General features: G+C 39.4%; 1 protein-coding gene across 1 annotated transcript; it reads right to left on the bottom strand.

The window, feature by feature from the left end:
• Positions 1–2,489: 2,489 nt before the first annotated feature.
• On the bottom strand, positions 2,490–13,066 carry LOC114552271 (extracellular calcium-sensing receptor). Its single transcript, XM_028572938.1, has 8 exons — positions 12,954–13,066; positions 12,268–12,562; positions 11,880–12,169; positions 11,333–11,628; positions 9,861–10,066; positions 4,063–4,284; positions 3,499–3,622; positions 2,490–3,403 (listed from the first exon to the last, which is right to left on the bottom strand). Exons 1-8 carry the CDS (start codon positions 13,058–13,060, stop codon positions 2,490–2,492), a joined length of 2,454 nt encoding a protein of 817 aa, XP_028428739.1. The 5' UTR covers positions 13,061–13,066.
• Between the last annotated feature and the right edge of the window lie 4,911 nt (positions 13,067–17,977).

The following is a 17,977-nucleotide window of genomic DNA, read 5'->3' as shown; positions in this document are numbered from 1 at the left end:
TACTGTACGTCATCTTACTGTACATCAGACTGAGGATGGCCTCATCTAGTGAGGAGCCTCTCGCAGCAGCCTGCGGGAAGTCGGGGCTACATCCAAGTCAGCCAATTTTTTTGCCTACGTCACTGCCCATACGCTCGAACGGACCAAGACAGCCTGGTAGCGAAGCTGATATAGCCTCTTGTTTCACATTAGATGATAGAAACTGATGTAGGCTAAATGCCACAACAGTGAACTGTAACTGGGCCCGTGTACTTTTTCGTTCATTTTATTTCTGATTTTGAAAAGAAAAGAGTGGTTCGGAAATAACGTAAGACTGCTCCGGTGAAAGCCTTGTTTTCATGAGCTTCTGGGGCTAGCTGCTAACTAGCTCAAAAGCTAACAACTAATGGCAGGCAGGTTGCTAATTAGCCAATGCTAAAAAGTATGAAAGTACTAGTTTCCCCTGCTTTCTATCAATATTCCTCGGTATTTGTCTCTTGGTGTAGTTTGTCAACATGCTCGTAGACATGTAAATTAACTGTTTGCATGCTAGCTAAGTCAACGGTCAACACCTTTTATATTGTAACGTGAAAGCTCAAGCGGCATTAGCTTCAGCTAAAACACAGCCGCAACTTGCACCGCCCCGTTAAAATGCAACTTCAACCCTCGGATATCTGTATGTGTGTTCGACCTTTTGAAATACTTAGGTGTGTTACTGTGCAGGTCATTGAGTGAAGCCGAATACCCGAGGAGCATCTTGCATGATTGTGAATTCTACTGAACTAGACTGAGAGACCATTTAAAGGCTCAGGAACCCTTTGCAGGTGTTTTGGATTAGCTGATTAGAGTGGGACACTTTGAGCCTACAATATTGAACCTTTTCACAATATTCTATTAGAGGGTTTTCCTAAACTGTAAACCATAATCATCAAAATAACAAATACAGTCTTGAAATATTTTCCTTTACATGTAGTAAGTCTATATAATATATTAGTTTTACCTTTTAAGTTGAATTACTGAAATAAATGAACTTTTGGACGATATTCTAATTTTTCAAGTTTCACCGTATGCTTCTGGTTCACCTGTTAATAAAGCAAAATTGCCCCTTTGTACATTTGGTTGTAATGGAGACTGAATTCTTGCTGTTAATATGAAAGTCCATAACGAAACAACACACCATTCTACTTTTGAGGGCTAAATTAAATGGCTGCTCCTGTCGAACAGCAGTCTTTCGATTTGGCTTTGGTCACGACTCTGGAAGACTTGGAGTTAAGCACTGAAGTCATTCTTAAAAAAGGAAGATGTGTTCGGAGTTTTGCCGACTGGATACAGCAAAAGTTTAATCTATCAACTATCGTTGCTCTGGTTGGCTATGAGTGCAGAGGGAATTTGAAAGACACCCGTTTATCACTTAACCCTTGGATTGAGCCCTGCCAATGGTGACTTCTGGCTTGTCAGACTAGTGCAAAGGCTCATGGGACAAAATATATATGTTCTGAACATTTTTTGTCCTAGTTAAAGTGTGTTTTAATAATGTTCTGTTAGTGTTTTGGGTGTGTATTTTTTATATCTGGGTTTTAATTTTGAATGGGTGATTTAGGATCATGTTTATCTAAATTTATTGTTGCACCATGACCCGGGTGGGGACAGATTGGGTCTGGACAGTGAGAAAGCATTATTTAAGCATGAGCAAATGACAGAGATGAGTATCTTTGTCTCCTGAGGGAAATTCTCTTTGAAACATAGAACACTGGAAAATGTCATTGTTAATGTACATTGTTTGCCTTTCTGAATCATTGAAAAGAATTATTGAATACAAATTCTTAAAAGGACAAAACAATATGTATGTCAACGTATTCTCTTTTTAACAGTGATAAGTAGACTTTTATATATTTGTTATGTTTCTTGTCATTAACATACTTATTTTTAGCATGACTCCAGAAAAAAAGAACTATTTTTACCTATGGTTTTATCTACGGCATCAACTTACTACTCTGTGTTAATACAACTTAAATGGTTTAAGGCAACGGGTTTCCACACAAATTTCTAGTTAAGTAAACTAATTTGGCATAATAGAGAGACCTCTTCCTGCAGCAATGCAATCATTCTTTATGGGATTAAAACAGAGAACCTATTAAAGGTGCACATTGGTTATACATATTATATAATAAGATAAAAATATTATTGAAATAGAAACTATTTTATAAAAGAGAAAGACACACAAATATATATATATATATATATATATATATATATATATATATATATATATATATATATATATGTATATGTTTTAAATTTGGACTTTTGCATTCACATTTTCTGCCAATGATAAAATATTTTTGGTAAAATAAGATGAGAAGGTATTAAAAGGACATTCACAAAATGACAACAAAAAAAATATTGAATGTAAAAAGAAAAACGATTTAAATCAAAAAGATGAAGACTGCGTTGGATGTGCTCAGCAAAAACTGTATATTGTATGATGCCATCTTAACGATTTCTAAACATCAGATTTCTTGGGATTGATTTTTGTTCATTAAATGTTTCTTGGTGTTTTTCTCTGGCTTAAACAATATGATGAAACACTTTGGAGCAAATATACACAGTATTAGTCCAAAACTGGAGGCCAGAATGGCAAATATCTCCACAGCCACAGTAAATTTCCCAGGAGAGCTGAGATATGCTGGTATAAAGGTGATCCAGACTGCACAGAATATCAGCATGCTGAAGGTGATGAGCTTGGCTTCATTAAAATTATCAGGTAATTTCCGAGCTAGGACAGCTAACACAAAGCAAAAGACAGCCAGTAGGCCTATGTACCCAAGCTCAGCCCAGAACCCAACAGCTGAGCCTAATGCACACTCCAAGATGATTCTTTTTTTGTATATGGTTAGGTTTTTCACCGGAAAAGGGGGACTAAGACCCAACCAAATAGTACATATTAAAACTTGAATAAACGTGAAAGATACTACAGTCATTCTTTGCTGTGGAGGACCAAACCATTTCATCACATTACTACCTGGGAGTGTAGCTTTAAAGGCCATTAACACTACTATTGTTTTTCCAAGAACACAAGACATACAGAGGACAAAGGTGATTCCAAACGCTGTGTGGCGCAGCATGCAGGACCACTCAGAGGGTGCTCCAATGAAAGTTAATGAACATAAGAAACATAGAGTCAGGGAGAAGAGCAGCAGGAAGCTCAGCTCAGAGTTGTTGGCCCTGACAATCGGTGATGTCCTGTGACGATAGAACACAGCCGCTGTTATAATGGCCAGACAGGCACCACCAACTGAGAATGTAGCCAGGATGATTCCTAGGACCTCGTTGTAGGAAAGAAACTCTACAGGCTTGGGGAGACAAGTGTCTCTCTCTGCATTAGGCCATAACTCCTTGGGGCAAGGGAAACAATCAGGGGAATCTGAAAAAATAAAACAAAAAGGTATTCTAGTGGTAGTAATGTATATTTGATTTTGTACAGTACATCGACTATGTATTAAGAGAAAAAACAAATACCTGTAGCATTGCTAATCTCTCCCTCAGGACACGGTATACAATCATAACAGCAGATGGGTTTTCCTTTTTGCAGCACTTTACGGTTTCCTGGAGGACAGCTATCAGTGCACACTGACACAGGAACCTGGCACATAAAGACAAACAAATATTCAGGCATGGAAACATTTTCAATCCTGTGTTAAAACAATGCTCACATGTCAAAATGTGTATTGTCAGTGTAACTGTCGGGGTACAAAATCCACAGTTTATGGGTAAAATTCATCCTAATGTTCAGCTGAAGCTAAAATGAGGCTTTATCAGTCAGAGTTAGACAAATCAACTAGTCTTTTTAGTACAAATTCCCTTTTTCCTTTCTTACTATCGCTGTGCCACAGCTCATCAAGGGAATACTTTTTTGGGAAATATAAAGTAGGAAATTCATACTGAAAATACTTTAACTTTGGAATGGATCTCTTTACGGCCAGTATGGAATATACAGTGACCAGAAATGTTTTCAATGTACACATATCATACCCTTTAAGATCACCATGTTTGATGTTAAAATATTGCTTTTGTGCTCCTTACTTGTGTCCCATCGTCCACCCAGGTGAGGTTCCTGTTGATACGGAACTTCTGGCCTACCGGCAGTGATGCATCGTAGTGCCCTACTGTCACCAACTCAATACTGCCACTCTCACTCTTTTGCCAGTTAACCAGCTCGTATCTGGCCACAGGATCACCGTTGGCATCAAATGACACATCATATCCATTTCGGGAAAAATTTACTTTTTTCAGCTGAGAAAGAACCTGTGAGAATGAATTAAAGGAAAACCGTAAGGGAGAGAAATTACATAATATAAAATAAACTTAATATTTTATTTTACAAAATAATAATAATACCTTTATTTATGAATCACTTTTCAAAAACAAGTTACAAAGTGATTTACATTAATTTAAAAAGACAAAGAGCAAACAGTTAATGTAGCAAAAAGCTAAAACATGGCAGCATCCACGGATGAGATGAGCGTAACTATCGTGCAAGTTTTATTCAAATTAGAAAGTATTCCTTCATTGAAAGAAGAGCAAAAAACGGCACTGGAGGCTTTTCTCGGGGGAAAAGATGTTTTTGCTCTTCTCCCGACTGGTTTCAGCAAGAGTTTGATCTGATTGGTTGATTTGGCCCATCTATCGCCAACAGGTGGTGATAGAAAGATGATTTATCCAATCAGCTAAATCAGCTAAAAGTATTTTCGCCCCTTCCCAAAAGTTCTCCAACGGAAAGTTCCCAGATGGATATGCCGAGCAAATGCGAAGCAATCCATCTGGCGGAGTCAGGTTAAGAGGGGCCCTAGACAGGGAGAAATATGATTTTTGTCATCAATCTGGACCTATGATAATAACTTAATTTTTTTTCTGAGTTTAGCAGTAGAAAGTTTGACGCCATCCAGTTATTGATGTCTGCACAAGTGGATGTTGCTTAAGTGATTGGTGTCGTAAGAGTCAACAGAAATATACAATTGTGTGTCATTGGCATAAAAATGGTACATGATATTGTGCTTCCTAATAATTTGACCGAGCGGTAGCATGTAAATGGAGAATAGCAATGGCTCAAGAACGGAACCCTGTTGTAATGGTAGCCTACTGAAGATGATTGAGAAATTCCAATTTACCTCACAGAAAGACCTTCCAGACAGATAAGGACATAACCATACTTTTGTAAAAGTTGAATTTAAATACTATGGTCAATGGTGTCAAATGTCACAGACAAATCCAACAGGATTAAAATGGTTTGTTGATCATAGTCAGCTGCTAAAATAAGATTATTTAAAACCCTGAGGAGTACAGGTTCTGTGTTAAGACCTGCTCTAAAACCTGAGTAAAATCCCTAAAAGAGGTAATTATCGTTAAAAAATAGATCTGTTCTACCTGATGGTCCTCGTCATTAGTGAAATTACTCAACAACTTGAATATACACGGCAAGACCTTAAGCAGACAGAAGTCAAGTTCAAAACACATACAGAGAAGAAGAGGTTTATGGAAATCAAGAAGGAGGTGGAAGGCCAGTGAAATCAGAGGCCTAAAGAAATCTAAATTGGCACAAGACACTGACAACTACAAACAAAACAAGGTCTACTTCTGGAAAGACGGGAAACCGGAGCCTCCAGCCAAACCCCAGCATGACGCAGGACAACGAATACAACCTGCATGGCAATGCCCTATGAGACACAACAGATCATGGCTGTCCTCCTCGTCGTTCGAATCTGGTTCTGACGTGAGTGGCAAATCAGAACGCGGGGCGTCCTTTTTGGGACACGCCCAAAGAAGGCCTCCAAAGCCGCTGCAATGGGGAAGAGCTTTTCCGAGCGGTGTAGAAGGGCCAGCGCAAAAGGACGCATGCAGTCCTGAACGCACACCAACTGGACAGCACCACAGTAATAAATCTTTCTGAAAAGACACTAACTGACCCTTGTATGTCAGCATTGAGTAAGGGACTGAGTTTTGCACCTACTGCCCAAACTAATAACTTTGACACTGTTATTGACTTCCAGAAGTTCTTCCGCAATTTAAGATTAAGGGAGTTTTCCAGGGTGATAGAGACTGTACATCTACACCTAGTGATGAACGCGCCTTGTATCCAGCCAGCTCATTGCCTGCTCCTGCCCCCATTGTCCCAACCCTCAACCAGTTCAGAAAAAGATCTACTTTCATTCCGCCTAAGTATCGCAATGCCTCCCTTGATACATACTGTCGTTTGGTGGAAAATGATGTGAATCACTTATTAAAAAATAAAAAAAGAGTACAAAGTGTATAATAACTTATCAAAAGAAGAAAGAGAAGCTTTGGTTGATCTGGGTAAAGACAATAAGTTTGTGGTACGTCCCGCTGATAAAGGCGGCGCTATTGTGTTGCCAAACATTGTGGATTATAATCATGAGATCGAAAGACAATTAGGTGATTCAACTTTTTAGGATAAACTGTCGTCAGACCCCACTAAGAGGTTATTGACGTTGGTGCACTCTAAGCTTACCCATCATTTCGAAAAAATTGTCTTTGAATTCCTAAAGGTAGAACATCCAGTGATACCTGTTACGTACACACTCCCTAAAATACATAAAGGTTTGGACACCACCGTAAAAGGTAGGCCTGTTGTAAGCGGTATTGGGAGTTTAACGGAAAGCATCTCTGCTTATGTGGACCACTTTATTAAGTCTGCAGTGGTCACCCTTCCATCCTGTGTGAGGGATTCTATAGACTTCATTGACACATTGAAAAAGTTTGAAGTTAAATCAAACATTTTGGTAGCCACACTGGATGTTCAAAGCTTATACACAAATTTCCCCCATGACGGTGGTATAAGTGCACTAAAACATTTTCTCACCCTGAATCCAAGCCCATCATAGACTGCATTTTGGACTTAGCTTGTATACCTTTAACAAATAATTTCTTTTTTCAGGATAACTATAATACAAAGGAAAGGCACAGCAATGATCAGCAAAATGGCACCAAATTACGCTTGCCTATACATGGGCCTTTTTGAGAATAATTTTATCTTGAGCCCAGCAAACCCTTTTCATGAAAAAATCTTATTTCATAAACGATTCATTGATGATGTTTTCTTAATTGTTGACTCTACAGTGGATGAACTCATGCACTTTCATATGTATCTCAACTCTTGCAATGACCATCTTAAATTCACACTAGAACATGTCTAGTAATTTGAATGTTGCATTCGAAAGGGGAGGCTAAGAAAATACACACTGCTGGGTGTTAGATTTTTTTAAAGTGGCTTTTTTCTTCTAAAAAGCCTTTTAAAAAGTCAATGACGTCATACACATCGTACGGCCAGAGATACTGCTTTACAGCAAGTAAACTGAGTCACTTCCTTTTTTCTCTCGAGGCATCAACAACACAGCAGACAGGTAAGGCTCTCCCTGTTAATACACGTGCTAGAAAGAGGTTTGCTAATGTTTTAAAGACCACACCAAAATATTCACTCTGGGCAACAACAACTCAACCTGTAAGAAATCCAAAGGACATAAGTACTCGTTCATTCAACTTTCGACCTATAATCCATGTTAAACTTGCAAAAACTACAGTAAAATCTGAGATTTGTCAACGGCAATCAGGTGAAAGAGACAAATTTAGCCGTCTAGCTCCATAGAGTCCCATTCATTTTGCACTCGCCTGCGATCACCCCCAGTGGAACTCTGGTGGAACTGCAACCAAATTCGGTACAATGGGGCTTAATAGGGAGTGAAACGGCTCTCCGTAGACTGGCTCTGGTATTAGCTTCCTGGATGTTAAAGTCTATAAAGAGAGGAGGGAAATAAAAACAGATCTCTACCGAAAACCAACTGATCGCAACACTTTACTGAGAGGAGACAGTTTTCACCCGCGATCGCTGATTAAAAACCTTCCCATTAGCCAGTTTCATCGGATTCGCAGGATATGTAGTGGTGATGACTCATATTCTACACAGGCTAAGGATTTATCTAATAGATTCCTCAGCAGAGGGCACAAACAGGAGTGGGTAAATAACGCAATGGAATGTTTTGACAACATCTCGCAAGACAAATGCCTTCGGGCTACAGAAAAGAGAACTGGTAAGAAGACTAATGCCCCCATGTGCTGAGTAAAATACTCCCCACTGGGTTTTGAGCTTAATAAGTCTGTCCAGAAACACTGGCACATCATTGATTCAGATCCCAATCTAAAAAAGGTATTTCCAGATAAGCCGAGGATGGTTTTAAGCGCACACCTAACCTAAGAGACTGTTTAGTTAGGAGCGATATGCGCCCTCATCGCGCACCACTCCTACCGCCTGTGCCAGATAGAAATTAGGTGTGGCAGCTGTGTACAGTGTTCATACATGCACAAATGTAAAACGTTCAACCACACTGGCAAAGCCAAACGTATTAGTGGTCGTAGCACCACACATGTCATATACATGATAAGTGGGTAAAACCACAAGGATCTGTGAACATAGGAGCAGCATTAGAACGGGGGATGAGCGCAGTCTTGTAGCTGCCCACTTTATGCGAGCTGGTCACAATGTTAGCGCATTGAGATATGTTGGGGTGGAATGTGTTAAGAACCCCCCAAGAGGGGGCGATCATGGTAGAAGGCTTCTTCAGAGAGAAACTTTTTGGATTTATTACCTCAAAACAATGTCTCCAAACAGCTTAAATGAAGAATTTGATTTAAAGCCTTTTCTGTAATGTCTTTTCTTGTGATATTGTGTGTGGGATTGGTCTAATGTGACAAATAGTGTCAATAGTGTAGCACATAATGTTATTTTGTAAGTAATTTTATCACTAATTTATGTGGTGACTATGGTAAAGGTGGTACTTAGGCCCATCAAGGCCTTGGTAATTAGTTTAAATGAGCTCAGCTGATCAAGGCCTTCGTAATTAGTTTAAATGAGCTCAGCTGATGCATGCTCAGCCATGATGAGAGTAAGGAGTTCAATAAATCCATCAGAAATGGACAGGTTATGGTGATGGTTGCTTTTAGGAAGAAGGAAGGAATTATATTGAGAAAGCAGGTGGAGTTCTTCATTTTGAAAATGGTTTTAGTAATGTTTATATTGTTAGCTTATCGAAAGAAGTTAAGGTACAGTTTATGCTAGGAGGAGAGGGTTCGACAGGCAGCAGACAAAATATTTTTTTTTAATAGTTTTTTTAATTTTATCGGAGAAAAAAAGATTTAAACTGTTCACATTTGTCAATTGATGGTTCAATAGTAGCAGAGGTGGATTTGACGTGTGACTTACTACAGTGACGAGGAGTCTTGGATTGGATATATGATTATTAATGAGGCAATTTTAATACTATTCTCTTGCCAATTTCACTGTTTGATTTCAATTCTTCATTAGGTCTCTCAGAGTTTGTAGGTCTGCAGGCTGTCTAATGCGCCTCCATTTCGGTTGAGCTTTAAAACACAGCTGTTCAAGTGATCTGATTAAATTGGATATCCAGGGCTAATGTTTAGTTTGGGGTATTCTCAATCTCAAAGAAACTACAATGTCAAGAATATTTTAACATGTTGAGTTAAAAGTAGTAATGGCATCATTAATATTCACTGAAGAGTTAAACAATAACAATATGTAATAAACAATGTTATGGACAATAGTGTTAAAAAGAAGGTACTTATGATTAGAAATCACACTTTCTTACACATCGCTGATCATAATGCCATAGTACAACACCAAGTCAAGAGCATGTCACTTATTGAATCTAGGTCCTGTTAGTGCACGTGAAAGTAATCTTTAAAACATCTGAGGCTAAAATATAGTCAGGACAGTACAAACGGATGTTAAAATCACCAAAAATCAGGATTTTTTTGTATTTTGGCATTATGAAAAGCACTTATGTTCAACTGACCTCTTTGGCCTCTATCCTGGTGAATTTATCACACTGAGTTGTAGAATTTCTTTCCTGACACACTGCTTTATGAATGGCATGAGCTATTGCATAAACAGCCTTGTATACCATGTTAGTGATACGGAGCTGAGATGTGTCCGTGTACGGGCTCTGGAGCGTCTTTATGTCTTCAGTTCCATCACACACACTTTTGTCTGTGACTGCACCTAAAAACAGAGACAGAGGAAGGTTTTTTTTAGCCTTTACATTATCATTCTCTTATGTTTATTGTTAATTTAACCTGCCAAACATGCCTTGTAAGAAAGCTACAGTATATTGTTGCTTATTTAACATTACAATTCAAAGCATTGTTTTGCAGATATCTTTTTCCTTTTTTTTTTTTTTTTTTTCAATAGTGGCTGTTTCAGTTTGTATCACTCCTATTTTTTAACCTTTTATGTAAGCCAGCTCACATTAACATGAATCAGTGATCAGACAATTAGTAACATTTATAAAAGGCAAACAAATTATTTTTCTTTAATTAAATACTGTCTTGACCTGTTTTAAGGAAGACCTATACCCTCAGTGCTGCAGGAAGAAGGCCAACAGGATTATCAGAGAGCCAAATCACCTCCGCCACAAACTGTTCTACCTGCTGCCGTCTTACAGACGCTAATGCAGCATCCGGTCCTGCACTACCAGGCTCAGGGACAACTTCATCACACAGGCAATAAGCTGAACTCCTTGCTGAGCTAATGATGACCATACTGTCACTTAACCTTTATACTTTACAACCTCTCATTACGTATACATTTACTACATTCCTGCTGATATTAAAGTTTATTCTGTTTGCAATTATTGCACACTTCATTTACCACAGTTTATATTTTATATATGTAATATTGTACCCCTATGTTTTAATGTTGCACTATTTTTTTGTCTCAGATTCTCATTTGTAGTGCATGATTGTCTTTTTTTACATATTTAATGAGCATTGTTGGAGGGAGCCTGGGATCTAGATTTTCATTTCCTAGGACTACTTATCTGTAATTGTTGTGCATATTACAATAAAGAACTTAAAAATGAAAACACATTAATGATCAGAACTCACTATCACAAGAACTTGCGTTCTGTAACTAATACATGCGAGTAACTACAATTTAAGATATTGATTAGTACTTTAGCTCGGTGGGCTGGAGACTGTCTGTATACTGTGTGCTTGTTGACATTGCAAAACCACTGCAGCAAAATTCCTACAAAATCTTCACAAAGACAACAGTCTAAATTTGACCTGAAAAAACATAAGTTAAATTATTCACAGAGATGAGATGCACATTATGTCGGTAATTTACCTGTCAATCTGGGGTTTTGTCTTAAAGCAGCTGCTGAACACAGGACATCCCACTCAGACAATCAAAAAGCAACACAACACAACCACAAGAATCCAACTGTGAGTGTCTCTCCTACGTTAAAAATCAGAAAAACTTTCTCACTTTTTACCAGCCTGCAGTTGAATGCATCCTCCCAGAACTCCGTAAGCATTGGAGAGGCAGCCACTTTAGAAGGAGAGAGATCCAGCAAGAAGTCTCTCAGACCTGGGATGACAGATCGCTCAATGCCAAATCCGATGGCTCCAGCACAGAAGCTGAACCTCAGCAATTCTGTGTCTGTTACCCAGTCTTCACTGCCTATCCACTGGCGAGGTGGAGATGGCTCGAGCAACAGCTCCTCCAGCAGAAGCCTCAGGTCTCCAAAGGCTGCAAATGCCACAACAACCATAGCTGTCGACCTGGAGAAAGTTTTAGGTTTTTAAAATGTATATTGAGATAGTAAACCCAACAAACATGACATATAGGATATTTACATTTAGTTGTTGGTCTGACAGACCATTTTTATTACAATATTAAATAGAGAAATAAACGTTTGATTTGTAATTGAACGTTTCCAATTTGCCAAAGAGATAATAATAATCTTCCATCTTAATATTTTTGTTGTGCTTTTGTATGCAGAAGTTCAGTGTCAACACAGGCAACATCATACTTGCGGATAACGTCAGCTACTTTCTGGATCCTGCTACGTGGGTGGGTCCGATAGAAAGATTCTGAGTATTCCACACAGATCCCCTCTCTGTGTGCTGCGTCCAGGAAAGACGCCATACCATTATTGCCATAGTCCGAATCTGACCGGACAGCACCTATCCAAGTCCAGCCGAAGTGTTTTACCAGCTTGGCCAGCGCGTCAGCCTGGAACTGATCACTAGGGATTGTTCTGAAGAAACTCGGGTACTGCTGCTTATCGGACAGACATGCACAAGTGGAAAAGTGGCTCACCTAAAGGAAAATAAAATTGTAATTATTTAACAGAACATGGAAAAAGTACTAGTCTATAGGCTATTACAAAACGTTTCCCAGAAATAAAGAATATTTACTTGAGGAATGTTAAAGGGCCCGATGATGCGCGAGATGCTGATGGATGGCGTGGACCCAGACTCACCAACGACAGCCATCACCATACCAGATTGTGAGCAATTGTCACCGGTGTAAAACACCGGGTCCAGGCCATTTGAAAGCTGGAATGCCACATGCACCGCCATGGGCACCGAGGCGCACGAGTCGTAGATCTGATAACCGAGTTTGATTCCCGGCAGCAGCTCCGTGCTGTTGTTTATCTCCTCGATGGCGAATATCATTGCACGTGAGAAGCGCAGTTCACGGGTTTTAATGCTGCAAACAGACACTGTGTCACTATTTGAATTTTACAATTCACAATTTTAACAAAAATATAAAAAACACAGGATTAGATATCAGTCCAACATTCACAAGAATCTTAATGTACATAGTGAAATAAATCCAAACTATTAAATCGTTTGGTTAATATGTACAAACAAATCAGTTGTTAAACACACCTATATTTTCAATATATAATATATAAATTAATATCATGCAATTTACACTTGCTTTTTCGCTCTGGAGATCAATAAAAGTTTATCTTATCTCATCTTTATTTGGCATTTAATGAACATTTTTTAAGTTTCCAATGCTAGACAAAAGTACACAATTGTAGGCACATCATACAAATCAAAACATCTCTTTTTCCGCACTCCCTCTTACTAACCTTCCTGTGCATCTTAGTGGCTCAGGCATGGTGGTGTAGTTATGCTTCACTGTGTGCATGTTGTTGTGTATAGAGAAAACACCCCCAATAACGTAGTCACCATCCATTGAGAACACAGGGAGACGAGTGGTACCCTGGAGCTTACATTTCACAGATGAAGTCTGAGTGCTGACCCCAGCACCAGTCCTATCCTCTGTAAACCCAGCCCTTTGTTTAACACCATCCTCAGAACCATTCAAGGCAAGAGCTGAGTTCAGGTCACACAAACCCAGAGACAGGATCAGACCAATACAGAGAGCAGAGATCTCCATCCCTCAACTGTCAGCATGTGGTTATACTGCAGGTGTTTTATAGATTTTCAGACAAAAGTTTCCCTCCTTCTACTGTACGTCATCTTACTGTACATCAGAGAGAGGATGACCTTATCTAGTGGCCTTTGATTTTGTCATGTCTAAGTCTTTAATGTGGGCTGCATGTACTATATAATCTGCATTTAAGCTGCAGTGGGTAGAATGCAACAATAAAAGTACTAGAATTTTAAGTAGTCTGCAGCCCTCCTTCTTCCCGCAGAACAGCCAATATGAATGCACTGTCTCTCTAACATGACCTGTTGTTGACCAAAGTCCCCCCTCATGGCTAGATTTTCTAAAGCCTTAAAACTGAGTCAAGATATCTTCTTAAGTTTGTCCTACCCCTACACCTTTTTTGTTTGGTTTTATCTGATATTACAGATGATCCTAAGAAATACACACCTTTAATGGGTTGTGTGGTTTAAGACCATAATAAATAATATGTATATGGAAACATTATTGAGACAAGTGACTCTCTCAGCAATAGGCCAGTACTCCTTGTGGCAAGTTGGGAATCTGAAAAAATATAACAAGAGGGCTTTTAGCAGTCATAATCAGGACCTGAGCCCTAACGTCGTCGGTCAGCGAAGGCACTATTGATATTGTTCTGTTTATTATTCTTAACTTAAATAAATCGCAATTTTGAGGGGCTAAATATGTTCACAAAGTTATTAAACTTTGCACACACAGAATTGGTGAAAATTGACATCTAATAGTGTGGTCTCGAGCTTGGCAAATCAGCTCTATAGTGCCCCCTACAAAATTACAAAAATGTAGCTCCCACAGTTCGTTTCACCTAGATGTATGGAAATGTTAGCCTCGTGAGACCGTCCTGATCTCGCGAGCTCCAGTTTTCCACTCGCAGATCAGTCTGGCATCTTGAGGCAGAGAAAATTTGGAGCCGTTAGCCAAACAACCGGGCCAATCAGCGTTGGTTTTGAGGTGGGTTAGGTGGTGATAGACCAATGGTTTATCCAATCAGCTAACCAGTATTATCAGCCAGCGTTAGCCCTAATTCTGTTAGCCGCTCGCTAATGCTTTTTTTCTCTTGGATCCTTCTTTTGGAATATGGTCCGGGAACCTGAAACGGTGCCTTTTATTCCTAAATTCTCGTTACACAAACGGCAAATATCCTTTACCGACATGTTGCTTGCATGCTGAGCTTACGAGCTATGCTTTGCCTGCAGCAGCAGGGGCGGGCTTGTGGTTGTATTTTCATACGCTTCGTGGATCTGATTGGTTGATTTGGCCCGTCTATCACCAACATAGGTGATAGACAGATGGTTCATCCAATCAAATAACCAGTATTCCGCCCCTTTCCAAAAGTTCTCCAACGGAAAGTTCCCAGGTGGATATGCCGAGCAAATGTGAAGCAATCCATTTGGCGGAGTAAGGTTATGGAAATGTATCATGTCCAGACCAAAATGCACGAAAATGCATTGTTTTGGTTATCTTTGACCATTTGCAGGCATTGTACTTTAAGAATCTCCTTCTACATTTTGAAGATTGTGAGATTTCATTAAACATAGTTGCCATGTTGACACGGTACATGATATTACGCAATGAAACAGGAAGTTGTTGTAACTTGAATGTACATTATCTAATCTGCCCCAAATTTTTCATGCGTGATGACAGTCCAGGCCTGAAGATAGCTGCATTGGTCTCGCACTTGGGAGTGTTAAATTAGCTCAATAGCGCCCCCTATAAAATTACAAAGAAGCGATATGGGCATTTTTTTAACTGATAGGGCATCGGCATTTATCCCAATTACCTTGCTCTGGTCAGCTCGCGTTCATAATGTGCTCCACATAGCGGGTTGACCAGATCTTCCTTAAACAGGGTCAGAAAGCCTTAAGACCTTGATGATGCTGTATTGTTAAGACTTTGAGTCTGCGTTAAAGGGCGTGGCAATGGCACTACAGCAAATTTTGATGTTATGTCACTAAACAGGAAGTTGTTGGTACTCCAATGTACATTAGTGGTGGGCAGATCGATCCAAATATTGATAATATCGATACCAACGTCGGTATTTATATTGATCAATACCAGTGTAATGAGATTGATACTTTCCTTTTAGTTTCTCTCCAGTATGCTGGTAGCTGTAGAGCTGAGTTTAGATCACACAAACCCACAGACAGGTCAGGCCAATACAGAGAGCAGAGATCTCCATCTCTCAACTTCAGCATGTGGGCATACTGCATGTATGTTTTTATAGATTTTCAGACAAAAGCTTCCTTCCTTTTACTCTGTTATCTTGCTGTACATCAGAGAGAGGATGGCCTTATCCAGTGGCCCTATTAACTCATGTCTAAGTCTTTTCTGTGTGCTGCATGTACAATATAATCTGCATTAAAGCTGCAGTGGGTAGAATGCAAGAAAAACCCCAGAATTTGAAGTAGAGACCTCTTCCTGCAGCCCTCCTTCTCCCCTTTGTGTTGCACGGGCACTGCATCTGTGTCAGGCTACAATGGCGGACCCAAATGCACGACTCAGGAAACAAGGATAAAGGTGATCGGTTTATTGCTCCCAGAACAATGTAAGCAAAGGTACAGATCCAACAGGCAGGTAAACGTGTTCGATGATACTGGCAATAGGTCAGGGTACACGGGGAAACAAAACAAGGGAACGCTGGAAAGTGAGTCAACATGGAGCTACAACAATCTGGCAGAGAAAAAGTGAACACAGGTGAGTATATATACACGGGGGAGGGGAAGACAACCAGACACAGGTGAATAACATTAGGGCGGAGACAGGTAATCAAAAACGGCGGGAAACAAACAAAGGCAGGAAGACAAGTGAAGTGACTGAAGACAAACAGTGGATGCAAAATAAAACAGGAAGTTCATGAAAACAAACAGAAAACACGATATGAGCGGAGGCAGACGTGACAATCTGCAGATAAGCCAATATGAATGCTCTGTCCTTCTGAAATGACTTGTAATTGACCAAAGTTTCCCATCATGGCTACATTTTCTAAAGCCTTAAAACAGAGTCAAAATATCTTCCTAAAATTGTCTTACCCTTACACCTTTTTTCATTTTTTATTTGATATAACAGTTAAGCTTAACAAATACACACGTTTAATGGATTGTTTGTTTTAATCCCATATTAAATAATGTGTATATGGAAGTATTATTGAAAAGAGAAATTATTTTACATGACAGAAAGAACCATGCATATTATATTCACTTAATTTTATATTTTCAGCCCATGAGGAAAGAATATTTGTAAAATAAGAAGATAACTTTTAAAAGGAAATTCACAAAAAAACCAAGATGAAGACTTTGTTGGATGTGCACAGCATAAGCTTTATAGTGTATGTTACCATCTTAACAATTTCCAAACCTCAGATGTCTTAGGATTGATTTTTGTTCATTAAATGTTTCTTGGTGTATTTCTCTGGCTTAAACAATATGATGAAACACTTTGGAGCAAATATACACAGTATTAGTCCAAAACTGGAGGCCAGAATTGCAAATATCTCCACAGCATGTGGGCATAGTGCATGTATGTTTTATTGATTTTTAGACAAAACTTTCCCTCCTTCTACTCTACGTTATCTTACTGTACATCGGAGAGAGGATGGCCTCATCTAGTGGCCTTTGATTACCTCATGTCTAATTCTTTTCTATGGGCTGCATGTACAATATAATCTTCATTAAAGCTGCAGTGAGAATCCAAGAAAAACACCAGAATTTGACACTGTAAACCCAGATTTAGTTGTAATTAAACTTTTTAGTGGTCACTAGTTATTCTTTCATATTTTGTTAAACACCATATTTATTACTAAATCCCATTAGTTGTTTGTAATAATCAGCTTAAGTATGCTGTGCACAGAACATATTAAGCAGAGATAATGATAGTTACGTTATTGTAACTCCAGATTCTATGAGTATAGGCGTAGCCCTCTAAGGCTATGCTATTGGGTTTATCCCTTCGCGCATGCGCAGTCGTGAAGATTTTCTTTCCCGCCCTTGCGTACAGTACGGGCTTCAACTACGTCCGCAGATACTGTATATGTACAGAGCGGACCCGTTGTTCATCTCCCAACATCAGCTTTTTCTTCAGCTAATGTAATAGGAGCAGGTGGCCCAAATCTTAGAGGGCTACGCCTATACTCATAGAATCTGGAGTTACAATAACGTAAATATCATTTTATTTCGTATAGGCTTCGCCCTCTAAGGCTACGCTATTGGGTTAGGGCAAAGCTGATGTAGTCAATGCCACCTGCGACATAGACTTTTTTTTTTTTTTTGTCTCTCTCATGCACTGGCAGAAGATCGCATCAGAAGCGTTATTCTGGTAAAAAAAGCCTGCCATGGTAAAGACTTGACCTAACTGGCTGCAAAGCCCAAGCCATGAGTGTAGGCGTGCATGATAGTGAGAGTTATTATTATTATTATATTATTATGGGACGTCCATGTTCCCCTCAGCCACCCAGTGTAGGGGGGGTGAGGGTCTCAGACGAGTGACCTACACATGCAGCGGTACATATCATGATTGTAGGCGTGCATGGTTAGTGAGAGATAGTGACAACATATATATGAGGCACCGCTCTCCTCCCAGCACCCACAGCAAAAAAAAAGGGGGGAGGGGGGAGGAAGCAGGCAGGCAGAGCACACATACAACGGAGTATTATTCGACGTTGAGTGAGGATAGAACCGAGTGGGTCAT

This window comes from Perca flavescens, chromosome 3, assembly GCF_004354835.1.
Source record: "Perca flavescens isolate YP-PL-M2 chromosome 3, PFLA_1.0, whole genome shotgun sequence".
NCBI lineage: Eukaryota > Metazoa > Chordata > Actinopteri > Perciformes > Percidae > Perca > Perca flavescens.
The sequence above is the reverse complement of the archived record's forward strand: the minus strand, read 5'-3'. Positions and strand labels throughout refer to the sequence as shown.

Excerpts from the sequence above, each read along its gene's own strand:
- LOC114552271 (XM_028572938.1), bottom strand. The coding sequence starts at position 13,060 with ATGGATGGTGACTACGTTATTGGGGGTGTTTTCTCTATACACAACAAC. Across the intron at positions 12,563-12,953 it reads CCACTAAGATGCACAGGAAG|CATTAAAACCCGTGAACTGC; the intron begins GTTAGTAAGAGG and ends GTCTGTTTGCAG. Across the intron at positions 12,170-12,267 it reads GGCCCTTTAACATTCCTCAA|GTGAGCCACTTTTCCACTTG; the intron begins GTAAATATTCTT and ends ATTTTCCTTTAG.